The sequence below is a fragment of the Rattus rattus genome, chromosome 9 (genome assembly GCF_011064425.1).
Source record: "Rattus rattus isolate New Zealand chromosome 9, Rrattus_CSIRO_v1, whole genome shotgun sequence".
Classification (NCBI taxonomy): Eukaryota; Metazoa; Chordata; class Mammalia; order Rodentia; family Muridae; genus Rattus; species Rattus rattus.
The window spans coordinates 83013400-83039058 of NC_046162.1; the positions used below are offsets into that span (position 1 = coordinate 83013400).

At 54.7% G+C, this 25659-nt stretch overlaps 1 protein-coding gene across 3 annotated transcripts; it reads right to left on the minus strand.

Annotated features, from left to right (window-relative positions):
* Window positions 1–352: 352 nt before the first annotated feature.
* On the minus strand, window positions 353–24739 carry Tspoap1 (TSPO associated protein 1). Of its 3 annotated transcripts, XM_032912077.1 has the most exons (32): window positions 24155–24739; window positions 23349–23456; window positions 22987–23115; window positions 22293–22472; window positions 21550–21735; window positions 20242–20319; window positions 20072–20155; window positions 19756–19845; window positions 19469–19591; window positions 19136–19240; window positions 17485–17535; window positions 17140–17160; window positions 16288–16492; window positions 15522–15694; window positions 14306–14421; window positions 13934–14043; window positions 10897–11727; window positions 10586–10737; window positions 9897–10262; window positions 9573–9812; window positions 8930–9118; window positions 7561–8400; window positions 6860–6959; window positions 6610–6761; window positions 5833–6001; window positions 5249–5320; window positions 4872–4904; window positions 4597–4700; window positions 4437–4508; window positions 4113–4217; window positions 3443–3504; window positions 353–1487 (listed from the first exon to the last, which is right to left on the minus strand). In XM_032912077.1, exons 1-31 carry the CDS (start codon window positions 24479–24481, stop codon window positions 3475–3477), a joined length of 5541 nt encoding a protein of 1846 aa, XP_032767968.1. In that variant the 5' UTR covers window positions 24482–24739; the 3' UTR covers window positions 353–1487; window positions 3443–3474. The 3 variants fall into 3 exon arrangements, with proteins under 3 accessions (XP_032767968.1, XP_032767969.1, XP_032767970.1); XM_032912078.1 differs by lacking the exon at window positions 7561–8400; XM_032912079.1 differs by lacking the exons at window positions 21550–21735; window positions 22293–22472; window positions 22987–23115; window positions 23349–23456; window positions 24155–24739 and adding an exon at window positions 21100–21186.
* Between the last annotated feature and the right edge of the window lie 920 nt (window positions 24740–25659).

Consider the following 25659-nt stretch of genomic DNA (forward strand, 5'->3'; position numbering starts at 1 on the left):
ATAGGACTCCGTGATGTGTCCGCTCATTGGTTGTGTTTTCCTCAGGTCTGTCATTTCTGTGGACTTGGTAAGTGGGGGAGGGAGGGAGGGTAGCGTGTGGCTGGCCCGCTAGCGGGAAATGATGCCTTCTCTCTTCTGGTTCCTGTAATCACTTTCTAGGGTGCTTCTCCTCCACTGGCCTACCCTGCCTCACAGCCCAGGGACTCAGAAAGGTTTGAGAGGCACTCGGTGGTGATTAGTTTTGGTCTCAGCTGCCCTTCAAGGTGAGCTTCTGGGTGTTGAAGTCATGGATCCAAAGTCATCAACCTGACCCATCCCTCTATGGAGTCTTTTGCCCAAGCAGAGCCCAGCATCAATTTTGTGAAAATAGACTTTATTATAGTAAAATGTCTTTTTAAACAAATGCCCCCACCATCCAACACCACTGGAGACCAGGGTAGGGGTGAGGGTTCAATCAAACATCTCCCACCACAGCGAAGAAAACATGCAAAGAGACTCGCCCAGACAAGGGGAAGAGGATGGGATGGTTAGAGTAAGGGGAGACACCCCTACCCACTCTGAACAGGGAATGTATGAAAATAGCTGTATAAATCCGTCCTTTCTCTCAGCCCCTGGACCCCAACAGGGACTGGAAGAAAATGATGCAAGAGAGAAGTTGAATCCAATGAGCAAAATAAGGCAAACCCAACTCCTGCTTTCTGCCCCCTGGTCCCCTGGGTTTGGGGGGATAGGATCACACAGAGGCCAGGTGGCCTGGGCAGGGAGGGGTGGAGCACTATGGGGTGGGTCAGGCCCGCTTTGGCATGGCCTTTCTCCTCCCCTGGCCTGTGGGGTGAAGCAGATGGAGGAGCTGGACTGAGGCACCGAGTATGTACATATATACATGGCTCTGCCCCCTGCCCCAGGGGACAGTCCAGTGCAAACGAGGACAGCCAGAGCCATCCTTAGAGTGGTCCCTGTCTCCACCCAGGGCCTATCCTTGGAGCAGAAGACCAAGAAGGAACCTACAGAACAAGGTAGGAAATCAGGAGTAGATTAGGAGGACAGACTGGGAATCCAGAGGCGTGGGTCCAGTTCTGATCTGACAGTGCTTGGTGCTTGATTACTTACTCTGGGGCTCAGTTCCCCGCTGGAAGAGCCCGTCTAGAGGGCTCCTTACTAAGGATGCAGTCACTCCACCCTCACCAGGTCCCCTGGATCCCTTTGAGTGCCAGTTTGCTCAGAGAACAGGAGTTGGGTTTCCCTGTCCAGACACTGAGTTGATCTGCAGCTCCCAGGGGCCACGTCTGCCTGTAGGACAGATGACAGCCTCAGTCTTTTCTGGAGCCCAGCCTTTTGAGGAGTTCCTTCCCTTTGGCGAGGAGACCCTGCTTCTTCTCAGCTATGCCCTGCGACTCCCCCAGTTTGGTCTTGGAGGAACTTCCAGAGCTGAGGGCATAGTGCCAGCCTGGGGGCACTGGAGGCCCTTGTATGATGACTCTAGAGTCCTGAAATATAAGAAAGAAGGGTAAGGCCAGGGCCAGCTCCTCCTACCCAGGCCTTCGTCCCTTTGTCCTTCTGTCTCCGACCTTGTGGCTGCTGCAGACACACACACACACACACACACACACACACACACACACACACACACACACACACTTACAGACACACACAGATACACACACTCAAAGACACACTCATAACACACACATACATACAGATACACTTAGACATATACACACATACAGACACACTCATAAGACACACACACAAGACACTACAGATACACACGCACATACAGTACACACAGACAGACATACTCACAAGGCACGCTCACAAGACACATACAGATACACATTCACTCACACATATACACACAGATACACATACACTCACACATACACACACATACAGATACACACAGACAGACACACTCACAAGACATAGACACATATGGATACACACACATACAGTACACACAGACAGACACACAAGGCATACACACACATACTGATACACACAGACAGACAGACACACTCACAAGACACATACAGATACACACAGACAGACAGACACACGCACACGCAAACGTAGCATGGAGGTGAAGGGAGATGATAATGAGACCCTGCTTACAGAAGGACGTCCCATGGGACAGGGGCTGAGCTCTGCTTTGTCACTGGTAGCTCTGGATGAGCCCCTTCCTTTCCCTGGGCCCTCACTGTAGGTGCCAAGCTGAGCCACTTCTCACACACCATCTATCGCTCCACCCAGGGAGGAGGAGCTAGGACAAAGAGACTTAGAGGTAGGAACGCCCTCACAGACAAAAAGGCAGGCCCACCTCCATCAAAGCAGTAGGCACAGCGCTCCAGGGGTCTTTGGAGAACCAAGCCAGGGAGAGAGAGTGAGGATCTGCCCTGAATGGCCCCTGATGGGGCTCTCGGGCAGCCCCTCCCTGGGCACCTTCTTGATAACCCTCCTCCCTGCTCAACCCACAGTGCTGAGTCTCCTCCTGATCAGGTCCATCAGGCAGTGCTCTCTGGTGACCTGAGGGCAGGAAATCGGGCCAACCCAGTAATCACCAGGAAACTATTCCCAAATGAACGTCACCTGGACCTGGGCACAGCCTTATCAACTCTTGCAATCAAACCGCATTTTCTCATTTCTCTCTCTCCAGCCCCCACTGCTTCCAAGAGCTTGGCAGGTTCCTGGCCAAAACCAACCATGGAGCCCAGACTAGAGCTGAGGAACTGGGTACACAACCAAACCTATTACTGCTGCCACCATCATGGATGAAATGGCCGAGGAAAAAAAAGGTCGTACAGAGCGAGTCTGTCCAGTCCTGAGGGACAATACATTTACAGCCAAGGCTCATGGCCACTCCTAACCCTCTCCTGGGAGGGAGAGGAGGCTGGGGAAACAAAAGAAGGGTTCACTGAACCTCAAACAAGAATAGCTTGAGGATGCCTACAGATTTCAACGATCAAGTTCTCCCTTCTATCCTAAGCAAAGAGACTTAGGAGACAGGAATAAAAGCAGATATTCTAAAAGTGATATTCTAAGCTTGAATCACTGAGGACCAGGGTGGGAAGACTATTATTACTGGTGACATTACTGTGCCACTTCCCTGTCACCAATAATAATCGCAATATTATAATACCACAGCCCTATAGTATCATAATATCACTGAGTCAGAACGTGAGCATTACACCATGTTCTATAAGCTGTGTGACAACATGAGGAGTCAGCTAAGTGCATATGCTTAGGATGACAAGCCACCCCGTGACAGCTAGCTGGCACTGCCTGGAGTAAAGGCCAGGCAGGGAGAGTGGAGATCCCATACCCACACCTGGCTCATGGCAAGATCTCCCTCCCCCACTCATCAGCTCCACTTGAGATGAAGTCTAGTGAGGTGAGGTGGGGAATGGACAGGGGCATGAGACACGGACGCCAATCCCCCACTTACATGTTGCTCTCTCTACAAATATCTATCTCCATCTAGCACTGGACTCGTCTCCTCCTCGTTCTCTGAGAGCAGGGAACAAAGAGAGGAGATGGGTTACCAACAGGCCTACGTGCTCTCCGTCGGTCGCCAAGGGGCTCAGGTACCTCGTGGCCCCGGCTTGACACAGCCTTTGTGTTTATAGCCACTGAATGAGGTTTCTAGTGGAAGCTTGGCCTCTCCACGCCCTTCTTGCTCTCTGAGTCTGGACACTTAATTGCATTCTACCCATCCCAAGGACACCCATGTAGAGAGAACCTAAGAAGTCGGGCCTTGCAGGGCTTCACATGGTACCCTGGAGGCACCCGGACCTAGCAAGGTAGGAGCACCCTGCATAATGGGCCAGTGGCAAAGGTCCTTTTCCATGGGGCTCCTCATTTGCATCCACCCCGGGTATCATCAGTTGGGTCAGATGGCCTGAGAAGCAGGGTCCCTGCCATGCCATCACTGTTCTGCAGAAAGGGACATATAGGAGGAAAGGGTGGCCTAGTGGAGCCCTCCTCTGCTGGGGCACTTAGTGTTCCTCTGTATCATGGACTCGGGTCTCCGAGAATCTCCACCATACTATACCAGACCCAGCACACCAGCAGGGTAGAGACGAAATGCTGATTTGGTAGCTCAGCTCCTCACTAACCTGACTCTCAGCTTGAGATGTCCCAGAGTCTAGGCCGCCTGCCTCAGGCCCAGGGCCCTCCAGGAAGTTGGATGGAACCAGGCCCCTTTGTCCATTCAGTTCCCCCTGAGGAGGAGATGCTGATGAGACTGAGAAGTTCCCAGTCCGGTCCCCTTGACCCTGAGACCCTGGCCAGCACTCTGAGGCCAGTATCAGCACTAAAGGAAGTAATCGGGCTCATTCCTCCAGCCTTCTGTGAGAAAGGCTTGCTCCTATGCCTGCCCAGCCAGAGTGAGCCGGAGAAGGGGAGTACAGTGCACCTTCCTTCCCCCATGAGGATCTTACATAGTAGAAACCATCATCGTCCATATTCCCAAACACAGTAATGACATCCCCTGCTCGGAAGGGCAGCTCTGCCTGTGAAGAGAGCAAGGGGCAGACATCAGACCTGGGAAGGCCTTGGAACCCTACTCCCCAACACGGGGCATCATCTGTAGGCTCTCACCTCCACATCCATGTTGGGGGAGTTCTCCCGAGGGTTGTAGTCGAATGCCGCCACCATAGGTCGGGAGGTTTTCGGGGCAGCAGAATGGATCAGCTTAGGAGGACCTGTAGAGGGAGGAAAGAGGCTCCTGATCTCTTCCATACACTGTCCTCTACACGGAAGCCCTGTGGCCACCACCCCCAAACTCCCCCACCACTCCACTGTCCTCACTTGAAGAGTGCGGTCTGTCTATCCCACCTCTCCCCAGACACCCTCGCCCAGAGATGGCTCCTCACCTGGACAGAGCTGTGCAGGATCTTCCAGCTCCACTGTGGAGAGAAGGTGCCTCTGAGTCCTGCTTGCCTTTCCCTCTTGGTCCCAGGCTGGGGTGGTGCAGGACAGACAGATTCCTCACCCTCCCGTGAAGGGCCCAGGGGGAGAGATACTCAGAACATCAGCACAAGCCTTTGGTTCAGTACTGAACTGGGACCCAGGGAAGCAACATGCTTCAGGGTACACAGAGCCACAGCAACCCCCCACTGGAGCTGGTAGATGGGGTTGGGGGTCTGCTTTAATCCCTTCGACTATTCAAAATCCTACAGGTGTCACATGGTGCCACCACACCCCAACCCACACGAGGGGCCATAGGTAGCACAGCATGTTGGGGTCTTACCTTTCTTGGACCGGCGAGGCTTGGGAGGAGGCCCAGGTGTGTGGGCTGAGGGGTACCCAGAGGGACCGTTCCCTGATGGAGGAAGATAGATAGATCTAAGAGAGAAACTGAGGCAGGAGTCGGGGAATAGGGCAGGCTAGAGGCCACTCCCAGAGCTCCCGCGTCCTGGCTGTCCTGTTTTGCAATGCTGTGAATCCAGTGCAGGACTTTGCATATTAGGCAAGAGCTCTAAGTCATGCTCCTACCCTCTGAGCTTTCTGAGCTAATTTCTTTCCTCCCTTTTATTTTATTTGCATCTTGTACATGAGTTCATTTAAGGACCTGCGCCTCATATGTGCAATAAGAGGGAAACTGACTCCCAGGGCCTAAATTGCATCTTTTTAATCACTTCAACAGGCAACACCCTGGGGCCAGCTGCAGGAAGGTGAGGGGTGGGGGAATCTATGCTGGGCTCCAGTGGCTTCACCAAACGCAGGACAAAGGAGGCATCTGGAGCCATCACAGACCGAAGAATCTCTCAAGGATGGGGCGGGGTTAAAACTAAGCATGGGTGGTAATGGGTGAGGAACAGCAGCAGGTCATACCCGAGCCCTGGGTGAGGACATTTGGGGGCAAGAAACCTCGCTGGAGCAGCTGTTGTCTCCCTGCTGGAGTGTCCACAGCCACCTCGGCCACCATGTTGCAGGGGATGTAGCCTGTGCGGCCCCCACTTTCGCCCCGGTAGAAACCATCAGCGTCTTTGTCTCCAAACACCTGGAAGCGAAGACAGGGTGTCTCGATATTACTTCTGGCCTCTCCGTGCACCCCAGTCCTGATGCCTGGTGGCACCCCACTTAGAACTGCAGAGGAATGCTCTCCTCTGCAGACTAGAGCAGAGGAGAAGGCACGAGCTAAGATGTAGGACTAAGAGGAACTTGAGAAAGTCCTCAGTATCTCCCCCTCCGGCTGTCTACACAACCTTTACCTCAAAGCACGCCAGGCTGGATCTCCAGCCCCAGAGCACGGCAAAAAGCCTTCCATCAATACTTGGGGGAATAATAAAAATGCTAATATCAACCAGCAGATCGTCCCACTGTGCTGACCATATGGCACATTGAAGCACTGCGTGTACACTGAATCATTCACTCTGCAGGCAACTCTGGAAGTCACAAGAACCATTCCCACTCTACCACAGAGGAAACCGGGGCCCGGGGAGGTTCTACAAGCTATTCAAAGCTACATAGGCAGAAGCAGAGTCCGAATCCAGCCATTAGACTCTAGAAAGCCATTCTCTGACCCTCCCTCAACTCTATGCAAGAGGAAGTTCGGAGAAGATTCTGGCTAGAGACTGGAGCTCTGGCCCCATGGGGTGAGTCAGTCACCTTGAGGATCTGGCCCTCCCTGAAGGGCAGTTCCTCTTCTCCAGCATCAGGGTTCGGTGACATTGAAATAGGGTCATAGTCAAACAGAGCCACAAAGACCCTCAAGGGTAGGTCTTGATGAGATGGCGCTTCTTGGGGGTTCCTTGGAGGGGCTGTGGAGAGGGTTAGGGACACAGCAGTGACTTAGCGAGCTCCATCCAAGGTAGGAAAAAGCTCCCTTAGATCCATCCCGGCCACATCAGGTGCTCACCCAGCTCAGTGGTACCAGTCCTAAGCACCCGGGCCCCTCTCCTCTGGGGTCCTCTCCGCCCAGAGTTGTCCTGCCCTCTGGACTCCCCAGTTTCTGTTGCCTGCAAAGAGAGGGCAACAGAGGGCAGAGGTGACAGTCTATCCCCTGTAGTGGCCCACGCTCCCCGGCTCTGGCCCCGGCAGCAGCGTAAGCAACACGTCAGAACAGGAGCACAGAATTCCTCTCCAGGGGCCTGGCCCAGCCTCACGGAGGCACCAGACGCCCCCACGATGGGAGGACGGACAGGAGGTGCCCGACTCCCCAATGGATGAGTGCAGTAGAGGGGCCTGAGGTGGCCAAGGAGAATGTAAGAGGACAGTCTCCCATCAGCATCAGGGCTGGTGACTCTCTGGACATGGCATCACAGTCAAAGTGTTCTGAAGACACAACTAACTACTCAAAGGAAGGGGCCACCCTGCCCAAGGTGGCATGTGGCGGGCAGCCAGTGATAACAGAATAGTGTGCATCCCAGTTCCGTTCAGCAGAAGCAGAAAGCAGTGGAATGTAGGTGGGAGGAGACAGGTGAGGCAGCCCGGAGGCCCCGCCCCAGCTCTGCTGATGGAGGTGGCAGCGCGTGGAATGGGAGTGGCTGGTGGGCAGCAAGCAGAGCCACCAGGCAGCAGCAGGCAGGGGGCCGCCCAAAGCGGGGAGTGGGCACAGACCCGGGAGGGCGGCTCCTTGGTTCGGCCAATCGCACTGCGGCCTCTCCGCTCTGGTTCCCCTTTCTCCCAGGCCGGGAGGCGCAGGTAGGTGTTGGAGCCCGAATTGACCTTCACAGGTCCCCTGGGCCTTCCTATGGCCGCTGTGCCCCAGGCCTCCCCGTCTGTGGGGTAACAGGAGCTGCTGATGCTGACACCCCCGCTGCCCACCTCCTGTTCATCCTCAGAATCATACTCAATGCTGATCTCCAAACACTTTGGAGAGAGGCAGCTGACCAAGCTGGATTCTGGAGCAGGACCACGGGGACACCTCCGGGAAAGACCCGGCCGCCCTCTCCCACCAGGCTCCTGTCCAATCCTGGTGCTTTCAATCACAGGGAGGCTGCCCCTGTCCCGTGGAGGGACTGGTCGGGCAGAGGTCTGGGGCCCGCCATTGCCAAGAAGCCGGCTGCAATGTTCTCGGGGGTCCTGAGGTCGCTTGCGGTTTGGGAGTTTCTCAGGGGAGCAACCTCCTCTCCTCCGGCTGTTTCCACCAACTACTCCTAGCACATCCTCCAGGTGCTCCCTGGCCCCGGAGAGCTCAGGAGACAAGGGACATAGGCCAGGTCCCTGGGGCTGACTGCTCTCACAGTCCAGACCTAGCAATGCACGTTCAGGCTGGCTAGGGTCTTGGGAAGAGCTGCTGGGCCCTGGTTTCCCCAGCCCTTCCTCCTCATCCTCCTCTTCTTCCTCCTCGGGGATGCTGAACAGCTTCTTGCTGCACAGCCGCTGGAGAGGCAACTCCAGTATCTGCTCCAAGATCTCCTCGTCGCTGTCAGTCTCACAAGAGGGGTCTGGCTGGGGCTGGGGGTGGGGAGAAGAGAGCGGCAAGGAAAAGACATCCACGATAAAGATGAGAGGTCTGGGACCTTTGCCCTTCAACGAGGGCCTGGGGTTGGGGCCACACACCCAGCCCTCCCTTAGCTTCCTGCCAAGAGGAAGGAATCAGAGGGACAGTGGTTGGACCAAAGTCATACACATGTCCAGACTGAACAGAGGAGGCATAGGTCCCTGCGGGGCAGTAGCATGAGAAAGCAAGCCGGGGCAGTCAGAGAGAATTCTCCATTCCCTCCCCTGAGCCTCCCAGCACAAGGCTCTGTCTGAGAAGGTTTCCCAGGACTAGGATGCTACATCTGGGAGACTAGGAGAAAGAATGAAACGTGCTCCCCTCCCCCACTCCCAGCAGGGCAGCCGCCCTGAGCCTCTTCACATCCAGCATTTAGGATTGGACCCAGGCCACACACCTAGACTTGCCGGAGCAGCTGCCATGGGAGTGGAGACCTGTGGACCACGTGAGGTCTGGGACCCACCAGCACCCCCCCAACCCCATTACCTTGGCTCCATTCTCCCTGATGCTGTTGCCAGCAACCTGCTTCTGGGAAGAACAAGGCCTGGAACCCAGTTCCTCTTCCTCTTCTTCCTCCTCTTCCTCTTCTTCCTGGATGTCTGATAAGTCTGAGTTGCGGCTGTGATCCACAAGGGAATTCACCAGGCGAACTCCAAGCTCTGACATATCTTCTTTCTGTAAAAGGCAAGGCAGGTGCTTAACAGCTGCCACCCTAATACTCAGAAGGTTACAGCAAGAGGGTGATGACACACCTAAGCTACAGGTTCATGCTGGACTACAGAGTGAGTGTGTCGTGTGTCCCCCCCCCCAAATAGGAATATCAAATGGGGAGAAAAAAAAGGGCAGAGTTAAAAAGGAAAATCAGGAAGGACTCTAGGAAGGGTCAGCCCCAACCAGAATCATAAAGGGTCCCTGGACAGAGAAGGGGAGAGCCATGGCTAGAACGCACAATGGTAGGGGTGGGGGAAGGTAATGCAGAAAGCGAAACATGTAACAAAATCAAGAAAAATGCAACAAAGAAGCAGAAACACAATGCAAGGGAGGGCATCCGAGCCAGGCCAGAGAGAGGACAAACACAGGGAGCTAACAAGGTTAAGTCTTTATTCTACACAGCATGTCCCAGCTATACCTCAGATCTGAGTTTCAGCTCGGAATCCAGATCTCCCCGGTGGCAGGCTTCAGTACTTGGCTCCTTCTGGATCAGTTCTTCTTGGGTAGAGCAAGATGTGGGGCCAGCATCTCCTGAAGTGCACTCCACTGCCTGCTTAGCCAGGAAGGGAGCCACAGGGTCAGGGCCTTCCTGGCCCAGAGTTGGCTCGATAGCCCTCTTCTCTTCTGAGGTGCGATGCACAGCTGACCCAGCCTCTTCCTGCGATGGATGGCATCGACAATGAGCTCAAACTCCAACCCTTCCTTCAATCTGCACATGACGCTTCCTGTTAAGAGTAAGTACCTGAGAGCAAGGGACCGGAGGCTCCTCTTGGGGCCCTTTGGACATCTCTGTGGAAAGGCTTGCAGGGGAATCTTGAGTTCCATGGGGGACAGGATGCCGGAGGGGAAGGCTGGTATCCCCAAGCCCTGGGGAGACTGAAGCAAGGGGTGTTCTGACCTCTGGGCTTGGTCGTGGTGAGAGACAGGACATCCTGGCTGGCTGGCAGGCAGAAGCCAGGGCTGGGGCAACAGGGGCCGGGATGGAGTCAGTGGACTCGCCATGGGGTGACATAGTGCGTACAGTCACCTCGTGGCAGGCCTGCAGCAGCTGCAGCTGGGACACCTCCACCAGCACACTGCCTGCTGTGGGGGAAGCCACCTCCATAATCTATAGGGGAGAGGGAAAACAGGGAAGGGGGACTGAGAGAGCCAAGTGGAGGGGTCGGGATGGACGGCTGCTGCTAGAACACTGACAGCATTTCCCCAACCCCCTTTCTTAGTCCTCCTGACCACATGGCTTCAGAGTACAAGTATTTCAGTCCTTCGATGGCTGCCAACACCCATGCTCTTAATGGGTTTACTCTACGGTGCCCAAAGGCCGGGGCTGTATATCTCTGCCAGGCCAGGAAGATAGGCTTCTAACTAAGCACAGTAAGGAAGGGCCCACATGCTGCCCCTTAGGCTTAAACAGCTGGAGTCCCCAAGCCATACCTTCTGCCCATCAGCATAGATGGCGTAGCCTGTAACCCGGACACCATTGGAGGTACCAGCAGCGTCAATGGTGACAGGAAGCCAGCTGATCACCACGATTCCAGGAGAGGGTCCTGGTTCGGCCTGTACATCCAGAGGGGCGTCAGGCAGGCCTGGGAGAGGTGGGGCACAAGAAGAAGCAAAGTAGGGTTCTCCCTGACAGAAGTGATAGCCCATCCCTGAGAACGCATACAAGGCCAGTCTCCCTCGCCAGGAGTACTGGTGGTCTGACCCCCTGGGTTCTGGGGACGTCATTATCCCCACATCCATACCTGCTGGAAGTGTGGTGAACTGCAAGGTAGCAGCTCGCTGCTCTGGCCTCTCCCAGCCTGGTTCCCAAGGCCCCTGAGATGGGATCTGAGCCTCCACTCGGGCCTGATAGAGTGTGCCAGGCCTCAGGTTACAAAAGGTTGCCCAGTAGGTGCTGGGGCGGGCAGGTGGGCACTCTTCTCCATTGAGGTAGACGGCATGGGCCAAGTTGCTATTCCCTGGCACCCAGGTGATCTCAGCAGATGTGGCTGTCAGCCGATGAATCCGTAGCTGGCTGGGTACCACCCCAGCTCCAGCACCCATAGCCAGGCAACAGCGCAGAGGATCTGAGCTGCCCTTGCTGGTTAGGGCCTGGACAGACACATGGAGGGGCCCTGCCCGCAGGTCCATATTTTCAAGCACAGCTTTGGGGGGCACCCCAGGCCCCAAGGCCTGACGAAGTTCCCCATTGACAAAGATATGGAAGCCACGTAGATCTACTCTCTCAGGAGGCAACTCCCAAGCCAGCACCACACTGTGGGCTAGCTGCTTGAGGACCGTGATATGTCGGGGGTAAGGCACAGCCAGAGGCTCGCCCAGTCCCTCTGGTGGGGGGCTCAGACTGAGTTCATCTCCCGTAGCCTCCTCCTCTGGTCTGGGCTGGCTACGTCCCCCGCTGCTCTGGCCCCCACTACTGCAACCACCCCCGCCTCCACTCAGGAAACTGAGTTCAGGGCCAGAGCTGTGCGATGAATCGGCCAGCTCCCGAGGGAGGGTGGACAGGAGGTCGTCATCAGACACACGCTCTACAAAGTTGGAGGGGACCAGGCCCCTTCGGCCATCCATGAGCTCCCCTGGCAGAGGAAGGGCGGGGGAGGGGGAAGCAGGGGAAGGGTAGACAAAGAGGAAGCAAAGAAAAGCTGATCCGGTAATGTGTTCTCTCAATGGCTTCTGCTTAAGTATCTGATTCCAGTCAACCTTTACCTGCTGGTGATTTTAAGATACAAGGGCAATCAAGATTTTAATTGGATAGCTACTACCAGCTTTTGTGGGTGTGGTGACAGGGTTTTCACCCCTCAGCACGTTGACACTGTGCGTATGGATCACTTAGAATGGGGATCATTAGAAGTCTGGGAAGTATTGAGTTTCAGGATTTCTATGCAGCCCCCAGGTGATGCTGGCACCGTAAGGACCTGGGAGAGCATCTGTGTCCTGAAGGAATGAGCACTCAACTATTCTAGGAAAAATGTCATGATATCCATAACCCACTTTAAAGTGGACTTTTTTTTTTCACTTACATACAGATCAAGCAAACATGGAAGGTACAGACGGCTGTAAAATCTAGGTGGGAGGCATGTAGACATTCATAGCGCTGGGCTTTGATGTTTTGTTTTGCTTTATTCTGTTGTGATTTCATGTTGCCCAAGTTGGCCTTCACTGTGTAGCCCAGGATGACTCTGAGCTTCTGAACACACACACACACACACACACACACTCTCTCTCTCTCTCTCTCTCTCTCTCTCTCTCTCTCTCTCTCTCTCACACACACACACACACACACACACACACACACACACACCCTCACAAACACACCTCACACACACACCTCACAAACACACACACCTCACACACACACACCTCACAAACACACCTCACAAACACACACACACACACACACACACACACACACACACACACACACACACACAAACCCCTCATGAGAACTACAGAGGACCTGTCAGTTAAGAGAGTTGACTGCTCTTCCAGAGGACCCAGGTCCAATTCCCAGCACTCACACGGTGGCTCACAACTGTCTGTAATTCCAGTTCTAGGGGATCTGACTTCCTCACACAGACATAACATCAATCCACAGAAAAATAAAACAAACATTTTTGCCAGGCAGTTGTGATGCACACCTTTAATCCTAGCACTCAGGAGGTAGAAGCAGGCAGATCTCTACAGCAGAACAGCCAGGGCTCCACAGAGAAATTTTATCTTGAAAAACCAAAACCAACCAACCAAAAAATATATATATATACATATATACATACATACATATATATATATATCTACAAAAACTGAGGTGGCCAATCAGTTAAGAGCATTCACTTACTCCTGCAGAGGACACAAGTTCAGTTCCCAGAACCCACAATGGCTCCAGAGAATCTGATGTTATCTTCCGGCCTCTACAGGTGCACACGTACAAGGTCCTAGGTACCAACCCCAGTAAGAACAAAGATCAAAACAAAGAGATAAATTAAGTACAATTCTCCTGGAAGCCATTAACCTCGCTCTTCAGCATCCACCCTTATGGGGAGTTAGCTGTCTGGAATACAGAGACAGGGATCAACACTCCCAGGAGCTACCCATGGAGCCCCGGAAAGCGGGGAGGTCCCAACACTCTTGGTGTTCACTCAGATTTGACCCAGTTCCTATCCCTGCACACAGATGCAGCCTTGCTCCAAGCACACTCACTCCGCAGTCTAACCTTGCCACTGTCAGAGGATGCAGCTTAGAGTGCCAGCCAGTGGCACTCTGAAGAGACGTCCGTGGCACTCATTCCTTCTGAAGGGCCTACCGGCTGACATAGTCTCAGGAAGACATCTGCCTCAACTGCATGCTGAGGCCTGTGGCTGCCTCCCTCCCTCCAGGACCTGGACAGCCTCCCGGAAACTCAGTCCTGCCCTGGCTCTGACCCCTACCTACCACCTGCTAAGACTATGTGGGATCTGAACATGACCCCTTCTCCCCATATCTGACTGGAGTCCAGCACCCAGTGCAGACAGATGCCTGACTGCAACTCTTTGCCAGTGTCAACCACCGCTGCCATTCTCTGCCTGTTAGCACAAAAACGAATCTGGCCAAAGTATCCTGTGACACTCTTTCTAGCATCTGGACTGTTAGACCCTGGCCTCCTCCAGACCCATCATTTTCTCTTTTCCTGTTGGCTGCCCCAAATCTCAGAGCGTTCCTTAGCCGGGCTGGATTGAGTGTGCTGAGGGGCGTAACCGGGAGGACTGAGGTCTTCAGGAGGAGGAGAATGGACAGAGTGATCCCTACCTTCAAAAAAGCCATCCTCGTCCATGTTACCATAGATGTAGATGTACTCGCCGGCTGTCAGCGGAAGCTCAGCCTCTGGGTTCTCATTGGGACCCTCAAAGGGGTTGTAGCTGTCGGGGTAGTAGCAGAGGAGGAAAACCACACTGGCTACCATTCCACCTCCAGACCCAGCTGTCATGCACCAAGCATGGTGGTGTAGTTTCTATTATAGCCATGTCAAGCACTCACGGTACCTCAATGTGCTATAAAGACAGCGTCCAGCCATGACCCGTGTACCACCCTCCACTACGTCCAGGGGTCTCCATCTCCATACATATCTGTCCTCCATGTACCCCAATTCTGAGGGTGGCAGAGTGAGCAAGAGGGACCCACCTATAGCGTGCTAGGAAGACCTGGATTCTGGCTCCTCCCGAGTGGCCCTCTGGAGCTGCTGGGAGCAGGGAGACGCTGTCTACTTCCAGCTCCTCCACCTCACTGGCTGTGTCCACCTGGGGAAGGAAGAACGAGTTGGTTCCTCTCAAAGGCGTAGGGTTCAAGGTCCAAGGCTAAAGACACTGCAGGCAGAGTAGCAGAGGCTTTGAGAAGGGGGCATAAAACGTTCAGTGCAAGGCCTGGACTTTCCTAAATGAGACTTGAGACAGGAGGTCTGTGAAGCACACAGCTGTCCCAGTCTGCAAGTGTGAGGACAACCTGGACCCTATTCTGAGTCCTGGCTCCAACCCAGGAAATAAAGCCTCTCCCAACCCGACTGATAGCCAGGTCAGAGAAGAGCAGGCATCTGTGACAAGTTGACTCCCTAAGGTAGAAACTCAGAGAGTCATCTCAGTTGTAAAGAACTAGAAGCAGAAAGGAAGACACCCCTTGTTTTATCCCCGTGACTACCTCCTGCTTCAACCCCAGGGGACTCAGAACCTAGGATCCCCTGAGGCTAGCCCAAAGCCAGTGCCATCATTCTATCCCACCAGGGGGCAGCAGAGGCCCAGGGCTGGGCTCTACCACTTTCTGAAACTCCTGGTTAGTGGTGTTGCTTCTGGCCTGTGCCCTCCACTTTGCAGGGTTCATAGGTAGAAAGAGGGACAAGGCATCTGAAGAACTGTGGGTAACGTAATAATAACCATGGCTACCATACGTTGGGTATCTCCTGGCGCCCTCACAACAATCTTGCAAGGCAGGCTTGTTACTTGACGTGTACAGATAAGGAAACCAAAGCCTAGAGACACTCTGTGTGACTTTCCTCAGACAAAGCTGGGATCTGAATCCAGAAACCTGTGCCCTTCCTCACAGAAGCAACGGTTTCCACTGTGGTTGTTCGTATGAACAGACTCATTACGTGAACCAGGCGCCAAACTGTCTCTTCCACCAAACGCGAGACTCTGGGGCCTCTCTGGACTCCAGAGAGGTTCTGCTGGTAGGCAGGCCCCAGAGAGCAGGCTCCACCTGAGTTATGCCCATGAGAGGAACCCAGAGGCCTTCTGTGTCCTAGCTTGGGGTCTGTAACCACCTAACTCCTTTCACAAGAGGTCAGGACCCACCCCTGCCCCTTCCCTAAGCCAACACCCAAGCCCAAAGGCCCTGGTCCAGCACTAACCTCTGGTGTGGGACAGGACTTGGGGCTGTTGTGGATGGACTCTGAGCGAGAAGAATTAGAAAGAGACTCCGCCTTCTTAGCTGTCCTTCGAGGGACTCCAGTAAGGGTAGCAAGAGCAGGCTCAGAAGATTTGGGGGTACAGCGTCCTGGGGAGCCCGGTGGGAGGTCAAGATCTAAGGAGAAGATGCCAATGGATTTGGGAACTGTGGTCTGAGGAGGGACTGAGAAAATAGGGTGGAGCCTTCAGGACATGGGTGTCTGGCCTTTATACCCAGATTTCTTAACAGTAAGGGAAATCTTTTAGGAGAAACTCACTGTAATTCATATGTGTGTGTGTGTGTGTGTGTGTGTGTGTGTGTGTGCGTATACATGCATATATATACACATATACATGTATATATATGTACACACACACATATATATACACACACACATATATATATGTATATATATGTGTGTGTGTATATATGAATTGGAGTTAGCAACATGCTGACTCCAATTGACTGGTAAAAGAGTGGAGCTAGGGCCACTACATCTGACTGACCTTTAATTCTCGACTCTTCCTAAGACCCTGATACTGACTGACAGGGCTCAACTCCCAGTTCGAGGCAGACCAGCGGCCTGAGATCTTGACTTTAAGGAAGTGTGTCTTTAACATGTGAGGTGGCTTTGTATGAGTGGCTGGCCTCTAATCTTGAACTCCTTGAACTATACAAAGTCCCCAGATCTGAGGATCCCAGACTGATGTCACTGGAGGACCCCTTACCTTTGGGGCCGGACCCCTGGCAGGGCTGAGGGGAGGAGCAACAACAGTGGGGTGGTGGATGGTCTCCAAGGGCATTACAGCCCAGGGCTGAAGTGAGCAGATCCAGAGGGCCTGGGTGCAGACGGAAGGCCTGGAGCTCCTGTGCCAGAAGGCTGAAGCGCTCAGTTTGGCTTCGACACTGGCCCTCAAGCTCTCGAACCCGGGCCTGAAAACAAGAGCCACTATGATTGGCCAAGCCTAGCAGAGCTGTATAGTACTAGCCAGCTCTACATAGTGCCACACTGGGCTTTAGTTTACACACGTGTCTCCGCCACCCCCAGCCTGAGCACCAACTCTCAGACACAGGCCAGTGACTCACTTGCCTCAGAATACTTATAGGCCAAAGGGATCTCCTCAGCCCATCACCACCACCACCAACACAAACTTCTTAGCTTCTTAGAGTTTTCTTAGCTCTGGGCCCCATCCTTCTTCTACAGGCAGTGACCCTGCCCTCCAGGGAGTGGGCGAGAGGTTCCCTGGGAAGCTAGGGATGTCTTTGGATAGAACGGGCCAGTTCTCATGACTTTCTCAGTGACCAGTCAAGTCTCTAGGTCAAGGGCTTGCCCACTAACAGTGTCACGGGGAACGAGAGTCAATGGGTGATGAACTTCCTCATGGTCTAAGCCAACAGGCGGGAAGACCCCGCATCTGCCAAGCTCAGTTGTAGGTTCGGGATAAGGAGACAACCGGCGTGCCCTGTCTCAGATGTCTTAGGTCTGCCTCTGTTGGATATCAGAGTTGGTCCCTGAGGGAAGAGATATGAGAGGGGTGGGGAGGGGACACCAGAATGTAGAGGGTATACATAGACTGTACCTGCATGGAATCCAAGGTAGACTGGTGAGAAAAGAAAGCATGGAGAGATTAGAACACTTAGCTCTGTGGGTCAATAACCCAGAGGGAGGGAAATGAGAGGCCTCTGACAGATGCATGCCACCATCAGTGCTGTGAGCTGATGCTGGTATGAAGGTCATCTCAAAGTGAAAGCAGCTCCTGAGATCAGTGACAATGGGTGACTACTGCCACGAGACTCGAGAGCTCTGCCCCTAGGAACCCAAGCCTAAGAAATAGGCCACCAGTAAAGGGGATTCCACCCAGCCTGGGAGTATTAAGGGCCCTCCTTCCTCTCCCTCCCACTCCTGTACACTCCAAGGCCCCTACCTCCAGCAGCTGTACTGCTCCCTCATGTTCCCTCTTGGCTTCTGCCTGGGCCTACAAACAGGAAGAGGCAAAATGCTGGAATGGGGGCTTGCACAATAGACCCAGGGTGGAAAATAAAGATGTGTGAGGGAGGAAAAGAGGGAGAGGCAAGAAAGACAAGGGAGACACAGAATAGGGAGGAAAGGAGAGCGAGAGTCTGGGGAGGCAGGGGCCACGGGGTTTCCTTCAGACTCTGAGCTCTACTTTAAACAGGAACAACCCCTCTTCTGGTGGATGACCCCAGGCCAACCTGGCTGTGACTCCCTCTGAGCCTCTTTTCCCTGACTCCCGTCTTCTATCCCCTGGAATGTCAAGGTACCCCTGGACACAAGCCACTTAATCCTCTCTGCTGTCTTCTGGACATCTCGTACATGGCCCCAAATACCCACAAGGTCAGTCTTCTCATAGCTCCAGACTCATGTCCAGTTAGTTGTCTGTAGTGTGTCTGAATGTTTTATTATAACCTCAAACTTGCAAAACTTGAAACTCGAGGTGTCCTGTTCCCCAAAGTTGTTGCCCCATCTTAGTTAAGTTTTTGTCAACTTGACACAACCTGGAGTTGCCTGGAAAGAAGGACTCTCAATTAAAGGGTTGACTTGATCAGACTGGTCTGTGGGAATGTCTGTGGGGTGCCATCTTGATTGCAAATTGATGTAGGAGGGCTCAGTCCACTGTGGGCAGCAACATTCCTACGCAGGTAGCCCTAGGCTGTATAAGTGTATAAGTGGCTAGCTTAGGACCACTTGTGGTGGTGCACACCTTTAGTCCCAGCATTCTAGAGTCAGTGCCAAAAGGATCTCTGTAAATTCAAGGCTTTGCATAGAGCATTCTGGACCAGTCAGTGTAATATAGTAAGACCATGTCTCAAAAATGGGGAAAGAAAGAAAGAGAAAGGGAAGAGAAAGCTAGTCGAGCATAAGACATGGGGAAAGCCAGAGAGGGAGCCCGGTAAGGAGCATTCCTCCATAGTCTCTGCTTCAGCTCCTGCCTGGACTTCTCTCAATGGTGGACTATCACCTACAAGCATAAACTAAAATTAACTCTTTCCTCCCCTAACTCACTTTTCGCTTATGGTGTCTGTCACAGCAACAGAACAGACATAGTTTACCTTCATCCTCCCCATGCTGGGGTGGGGGGAGATGAAAAACTATTCTCCCTCGGATTCAAGTAAACAGGGAGTCACACAATAGGGATCTTACGTTTTATCCCCAAACTATATTTCTGGTCCATCTACCTGTCTACCCCCCACTGTTACTTGCACTCTCCTAGACCACTGTCACAGCTCTGTCATCTGCTCACCTGCTAGAGGCCACACCCAATACCCCTCCACCACCAGGATCTTGTGAAGTTAGGGGTTGTTTCCTGCCACGCCCTGCATAGAATTAATCTTATTTTCTAAGACAGGGTCACACCACATCACCCACACTGGCCTCCCATTCAGGACCCTCCGTTTGGCCACTTGGCTGGTCAGGAACCCTTATTTTGCCCCCCTGCTGTCTCCCCAGTGTTTAGCACATGGCAGTAGGTAGACTAAAAATGCTGTTGGATGAGTAGGTGGCAAAGTTGGGGTTCAGCCACCCAACGTCCACCCTTCCCTTGCTCCTGACCCCACCTGCTGCAGCCTCCGGACCTCCTCCTGCTTCTCCTGCAGGCTGAGCCTCGCCTGTTCATGCTCCACCTCCAGCTGCTGCCTCCGCTGGGCCACCTCCCGCATATGCTGAAACACAAGACCAATCACAGATGGAGCTCCCCCACCCTCCCATTTCCATGGAAGACTCAAGACGGGAACCTCAGCTACCACCTGCTCCAGATGCCCTCTGTTCGAACGAAAACACAAGCTGGAAGGGACAGAGGCTGGCAGCCCCTGACCTCCCTCAGACCCTTAAGCTCCACACATGGCTTCTGGGCCCACCTTCTCTCGATGCCACCTACACAGGCCTCTCACCTTCAGCACCTGCTCCAGGCTCTCCAGCTTGCTTTGCAGGCCCTGGCTCTTCCGAAGGGCTGAGTCCCTCTCCTGTGTCACCCCCAGGAGCTGTCCCTTCAGCTCCGCATTCTCCCACTCCACCTGGAGAGGGGGGCACATTGACAGGGAGGTGTGTGTGTAAACTTTGTCCCACGTGCAACTACCCAAGGGCTGGGTGGACAGTTCCCTTCAAACTCCACCCCAAGAGGAGACCTTCAGGCCTCACTGTGTCACAACTCTCTCCAGAGATATGGTGGAAACCGAACCTGCTCCTTCTCTGTGGCTCTCCCACTAAGCCGAGAGTTCTCCTCCACCAGGCGGGCATTTTCATTCTGGGCTGCCCTCAGCTGTAGTTCCTGCGGGGTGGGGTCACACAAGTGCTGAGGAAGGGGCTGGAGCCCCCTTTTCTCAGCCTCTCATAGTGAAGGACCCTCCCTCCCAGGCATGGCCTCCTATGAAAACCTGCCATGCTCAGGAAAAGATCAAGAGGATTTTGCAGTTCTTGAGGATCTGGGGGTGCAAGTGGAGCTGAGGGAGCCCGGAAGACAAAGTGGAGCTGGATCCTGGGTGACCGGAACTTACCAGCTCCTCACATCGCCTCTGCTTTTTCCTGGCTTCCTGCTCCAGGCTCTCACATTTCTTTCGCTTTTTGCAGAGCTCAGACTCCTGTGGGGTCAGAACGGAGGACCTCTCGTGGGCAAAGGTACAACTGCCCAGAGTTCACTGCCTCCGGCCTTCAACCTAGGACTTACCAGCTGCTGCACCCTGTGCTGTTTCTCTGGTTCCCCTAGGACCACCTGTGGGCTCTCCACATCATCCTCAAGTACGGTCTGCAAATATCCAGGAGCAGGGCCATGGCACCAGAGAACAGGATTTCAGAGCAGCCTGTCCCCAACCTAGCCTACCAATGGGAAGATCTCCTCTCATGACCGGGTCAACTATGACATCTCTGCCTAGGAAGTGGGTGAGGGGTGCTGTCTGCCCACCTCCCCCAACATCTCCAGCTGACATGGAAGGATAAAGGTTGCAGCCCTGGCTCTGTGGATCACAGTGCTTTGAGATCCCAGGACCCATGTGTGCCCTGGGAGATGGGTCCTTTATCCAGGCCAAAGCCTTCCCGTTTTAGCTTTCAGCAGCGGCACTGCTCTGCACTCAATAACTGTCCTGGACGTCCTTCAGTGACTAGCAGAGAATTAGGAGACTGCTTGGATCCCCAAGGATATATGTGGTGTCCTTAGAGCTAGGGTTCTGGATCATCCTGTCTGAGCTTGGCCTAGAGTAGTGTAAACCTAACCAGACCCTCCTGGCTTCCGCCAAGCCCACCCCCCATCAGCCTTCCATTTATCCCCGAAAACTTCAGAGGATGGATTTTGATAGGCGGTGCATCTTCCTCCATGGGTCAGTCAGACTGTGGGGCAGAGTCTGGGCAAGCAGCATTACCCCTTCCTGCACTCTGACCCCGTGGTCACTATCTGCCTTCTTTCCAGGAGGCTATAAACGCTGCCCACCTAGGGTGGTAAATAGGAGCAGGCCCCTAGGTTCTGAATATGGGGTCCAGGCCCTCCAGGCAGGAGCTGCCTAGCCCCTCACTCAATGAAGGTCTCCCATACCTGGAACTGAGTCGTATGCACCGCCCCGCCGGGATAACCCGGGCCAGGCTTGGCCGCCGGGCGGACGCTGAAGGGGGCGTCCCCGCTCTACCGCAGCTGCGGGAGGAGGCAGTGCGGGCTGGGCCCCGGGCGGCTGCCAGGGCAACCAGGGATTTGCGGCCGGGCTGTACCACTTTCGACACGGCAGGGGCGGCCAGGCTGGCCCCGTGGGGCACAAGCCTGCGGAGGGAGGAACCCCGAAACCCCCAGGGATAGGGCGCAGCGCAGGTACCAGCACGAGAGGCTTGGGACAAACCCCTGTTCTCTAGTCAGGAAGTCTCCCTCGACCCTGAGAAAGCGTGCGTGTCACCACGGGGTCCCCATCCGAGTATCTGGCAGGGGTAGATTCCCGGATCGCCCTGACCCCGCACCTGAGCAAACTCACACACCTGCCCTTGTGCTGGCGCTCACCTCTCCCGGGGCCCCGGGGGCCGGCGCCCCTACTCTGGAGGGGGCAGTAGGACCCTGGGGCCGGGCTGGTCGGAGGGGCTCCCGCTGGTTGCGCAGGGCGATTTGCCTCTGCAGCCGCAGCACCTCCCGTTGGGACTCGCGCAGCAACCGGTCGAAGTCCCGCATATGCAGCCACTGGGGACCTTCCTGGGGTGGGGCGACCAGGAGCCGAGTCAGTCCCAGCTCGTTCCTGGCCCCCGATCACCTCCAGCAAGTCCCGCTCTCTACAGTAGTGGGTCGGTTCGGCTGCGCGGGAAAGTGCGCATCCTCCCATGCATATATGGTTGGTCATATAAGCATGAGTATGCAGCCACATGCCTCCCCTGGCCCGTGGGCAGACATTCACAACAACTCGTTCACTGGGCGCTCACAGTGTTCCTGCACTGTGCTAAATTTCTCGTGAACAATCTTTCACACAAGTGTGAACTCTGTGTGGATTCCTACAGACAGATCCACTGGCACACAGCTTCAAGACTGGAGCAGGAAATGTCCAGGTCTGGGACTCATGAATGACTCCACCCCCTTTGATTCAGGCGCCTTTTCCCCACTCCCACCTGGGCCGTTGCCAGGGGAACCTACTCCCGAGCAGCCTCCACCTCTCCGTTTCATTTGCATCTCATTAACATCTGGTCCACATCCCACACTCCAAGCCGACATCCTTGTGTAGGATCCAGCAGCAAGAGAAGCCAAGGGCCCCTTCGCACCTTGCCCACCAGAGAGAGTCTGGCCTGCAGCTCTCTGCACTCCCGCTGCAAGGCAGCAATCTGTTTGTCCTTGGCCAACAGTGCAGTGGCTGTCTCACTGAGGTCTCGGGCTCGCTGGCGAGCTAGAGCCTTACGGCACAACTCCAAACTGGATCCGGGTCGGGGCACAGGGGCACTCACCTAGCCAGAGGTGGGGCAAAGCCAGTGGTCATCTGAGGGCTTAAGGTACACCTCCCATTCCACATCTTCCAGAGAATTGGGAAGAAATCCAGTCTGGGGCCTCAGAGAAACTGAATCCTCATTGAACCCCATCCAGGCAGTCCCCAACCAGGACCGAAAGCGTTAACACTACATCTTAGTTTAGGCTTGAGGACACTGCTAATTCAGGGCTGCCACTATGATGGGTCTTCTCCCTGCCCCCACTCCAGCTCCACACCCCAGATGAGCTCAGCAGGAGGCTGCAACCAGCTCCAGCACGTGTTTCTCCCAATTCTGCTCCCCGATTTCTCGGGAGCCTCCTCATCCATCCCTTTCCCTCTGGTAGCTCCAGACACCTCTCCAAGGCCAGCGTTCGTCTTCCTTACGAGCCCCTGGACTCTTGCTTTCCTGGGTAGTAAGTCTATGACTCCCAAGCCCAGCCTTGGTTCTCCTCTTCCCAAGTCACCCAAGCCTCCACCCCGAAGTCTGTCCTCACCACCCTCATGTTGGTTTCCTGCAGCTTCTGTGCCCTCTCCTCCAGGCGCTTGGCAATGACCGCCAGTTCAGCATTCTTCCGCTTTAGCCTCCGTACCTTCTCCTCCGTCTCTGGGAAGCTGCTTTTTCTCTGACAAAAAGTCAGCCAGAATTGGGCTGTGTAGGGAGAATCCCACAGACCCATTCCTACTACCCAAGTCCTAGGCTGGAGCCTGGGCACACAGTAAAATGGTTGGCAGTGCACAGCAAGGGTTCACTGGGGTTGGGACATGTGATTATGTCACCCGTGGGTGCCTCCCTTCTTGGAGAGATGTTTATGGGGTGATCAGGGCGCTGAGGGAGACCTCACTCTCCAGGCCTCACCAGCATCTGGTTTTCCTCCTTCAGGATGGTACAGCGCTGTTGCAGCTCTCCTAGGGCCCTCAGCAGCTCCAGATTAGGCCTGTCCCCGAAGCCTATGTTGAACTTGGCCTGGCACAGGGAAGGACCAGGTACAGTGTCTCAGAAACCTACTGAACCTAGCCAGAGTCTTCCGTATGCAACATCTCCCCCTCTACAACCCAAGGAGTGAAGAGGGTTCTCTCTTGTGTCCCAGGCCTTCAGAGAGGTGTACTACCAGGACCTAAGGAAAAGGGACAACCCAGTCCTCCATGTCTTCAGTGGAAGCCTCAACACCATTCTGGGGCATTTCCTGCTGTTCCTCTATGCTTGCCTTTCTACCTATAGCCTTCTGGTAATGCCAGATCAAACTCCCTCTCCATCCCTCTAGATATCTTGGGTCTGTAGTGTCCCCTGCCCACCCCTCAAGTCCTGCTTCCTTCATCCTCTCCAGGAGAACACTCACACCCACCCACAGCATAAGCTTCTTTGGCTCAGCCCAAGCACTGAGCCCACCTCCACACCCCCCAACATACCCAAGATCCCCAAACAGATAGGCTCGTGGTGGAGGAGACCTAGCATAATCAGAGAGAGACACTTGCACACACACTGAGGGGCAGAGCCAGAGAGAACCGAAAGAGGCCACTTAGATTCCCGTCCAATGAAGGGAGGACAGATAAGCACAGAGACAGACTCACAGACAGAGACATGCCAAGACAAGAAATGAAGGCAGCGGGGTTACAGGCTATGACTGACCGGCCCACCTCGCAGCCCTCCTCCACCTCTCTTACCTTATAAGCCTGTGCGTCCTCACCCTCCAGCCTGGGGCAGCTGTACCCAGGGCTCTCTGCTTGCTGCCCCAGCTTGGGCAGCACGGTCTCTGTCCCTTCAGGGTCAGTATTCCTGATAGGCCCAGGGCTATGGGCTCCCGCAGGCTCGGAACTCTCTTCAGACCTCAATCCTTTAACCTGCAGAGCTGTCGGAGTAGCAGCAATGCTGGCAGATGCATCTCCAGGTTTGCAACCCTGGCCCTGAGTCCAGTGCTGCCAGGCAGGCAGTGCCCATGGCTCCATAGCTCCAGGGTCTCCAAGCCGTGGAAGGGTTGTCAGTTGCTCCATGGTTTCGGCAAGGGGCCCCAGAACCTGGACCTGGGGACATCACCCAGCCAAGCAGGGAGGCTGACAGGGGCCATGCCAGACTAGACCATTCTCCCTGTAAGCGTTTGGCTTCACCGAGGTTCCATCAGAGGTTGGCTGAGCTCTTCCCACCCACGAAGGAGGCTTCAGAAGGTATGAGGGTTGCCAGACTAGAGCTGGGGGTATGTCAGCTATGTTTACTCATGGTTGTGTGTGTGTGTGTGTGTGTGTGTGTGTGTGTGTGTGCGCGCGCGCGTACGTGTGTGGGGGACAAGGGTGTCCCTGGGGCGGGGGGGTGCAGAGGCCACCGCCAGGAATGCCTGGCTGAAGATATGTGTATGTGTGCCTCCAGGTCTGTCCCTGCAGGTCAGTGATGTCTTATGGTGTGATTGGAGGATGAATACCCCCACTTGTGTGTCGAGAAGGGTGGTGCTATGTGTCACTGTCTGTGCCTATTTAAGAGTTACCAGTTATTTCTGCGTGGGGTAGGGGCTGTCTGTATTGCAGGGCTGTGGCAATATGTGATGCTGTCGCTGGTCCTATCTCGGTGTTGTGAAGCCCCGTGTAGCTGTAGTGGTGTGTGTCTTTCAGTGTCTGTGGGTCTGGCCATCCATCACGACCCCTCTGCCTGGATAGGGTCTTCAGGAGTTTCTGGGAATGATCCCTAGTGGTCCACTGTGGTCCTTTATCTCCAGCTTCTCCCTCCGCTGCCGCCGATCACTTGCTTGCTGGGTGGCTGGGCGGTCCTAAGGAGGCCTGGGTCGATGAGCCGCTTGCCTCATAGTCTTTGCCTCAGCTAGTCTCAGCTCGAGGGACTGCAGGGGTCCCTCACGGTCCCGGAGCTCCCCAAATGAGATGGTGGGCACGAAGGAGGGCAGAGCCTCAGAATGGGGAGGGGGGGAGCAGGGGAGAATCATCATCCCTCCCTTCCCCCTCCTCCTCCCCTCCTGCCCACCAATAGGAAGTCAGCTGCTGGTTTCCATGGCGATGGCGCTGGACTGGTGGGCTGGACCGGCTGGCAGGCTGGCAGGGTCGGGACAGAGGAAAGAGCAGGTTCCTTGCTGGATGGTAGCTTAGAAAGCCGCCCCCCCCAAACACGCACACCCCCAAACATGGCCTCTTCATCCCCTTGACCCCACAGACCCTCATTTCCAGGATGC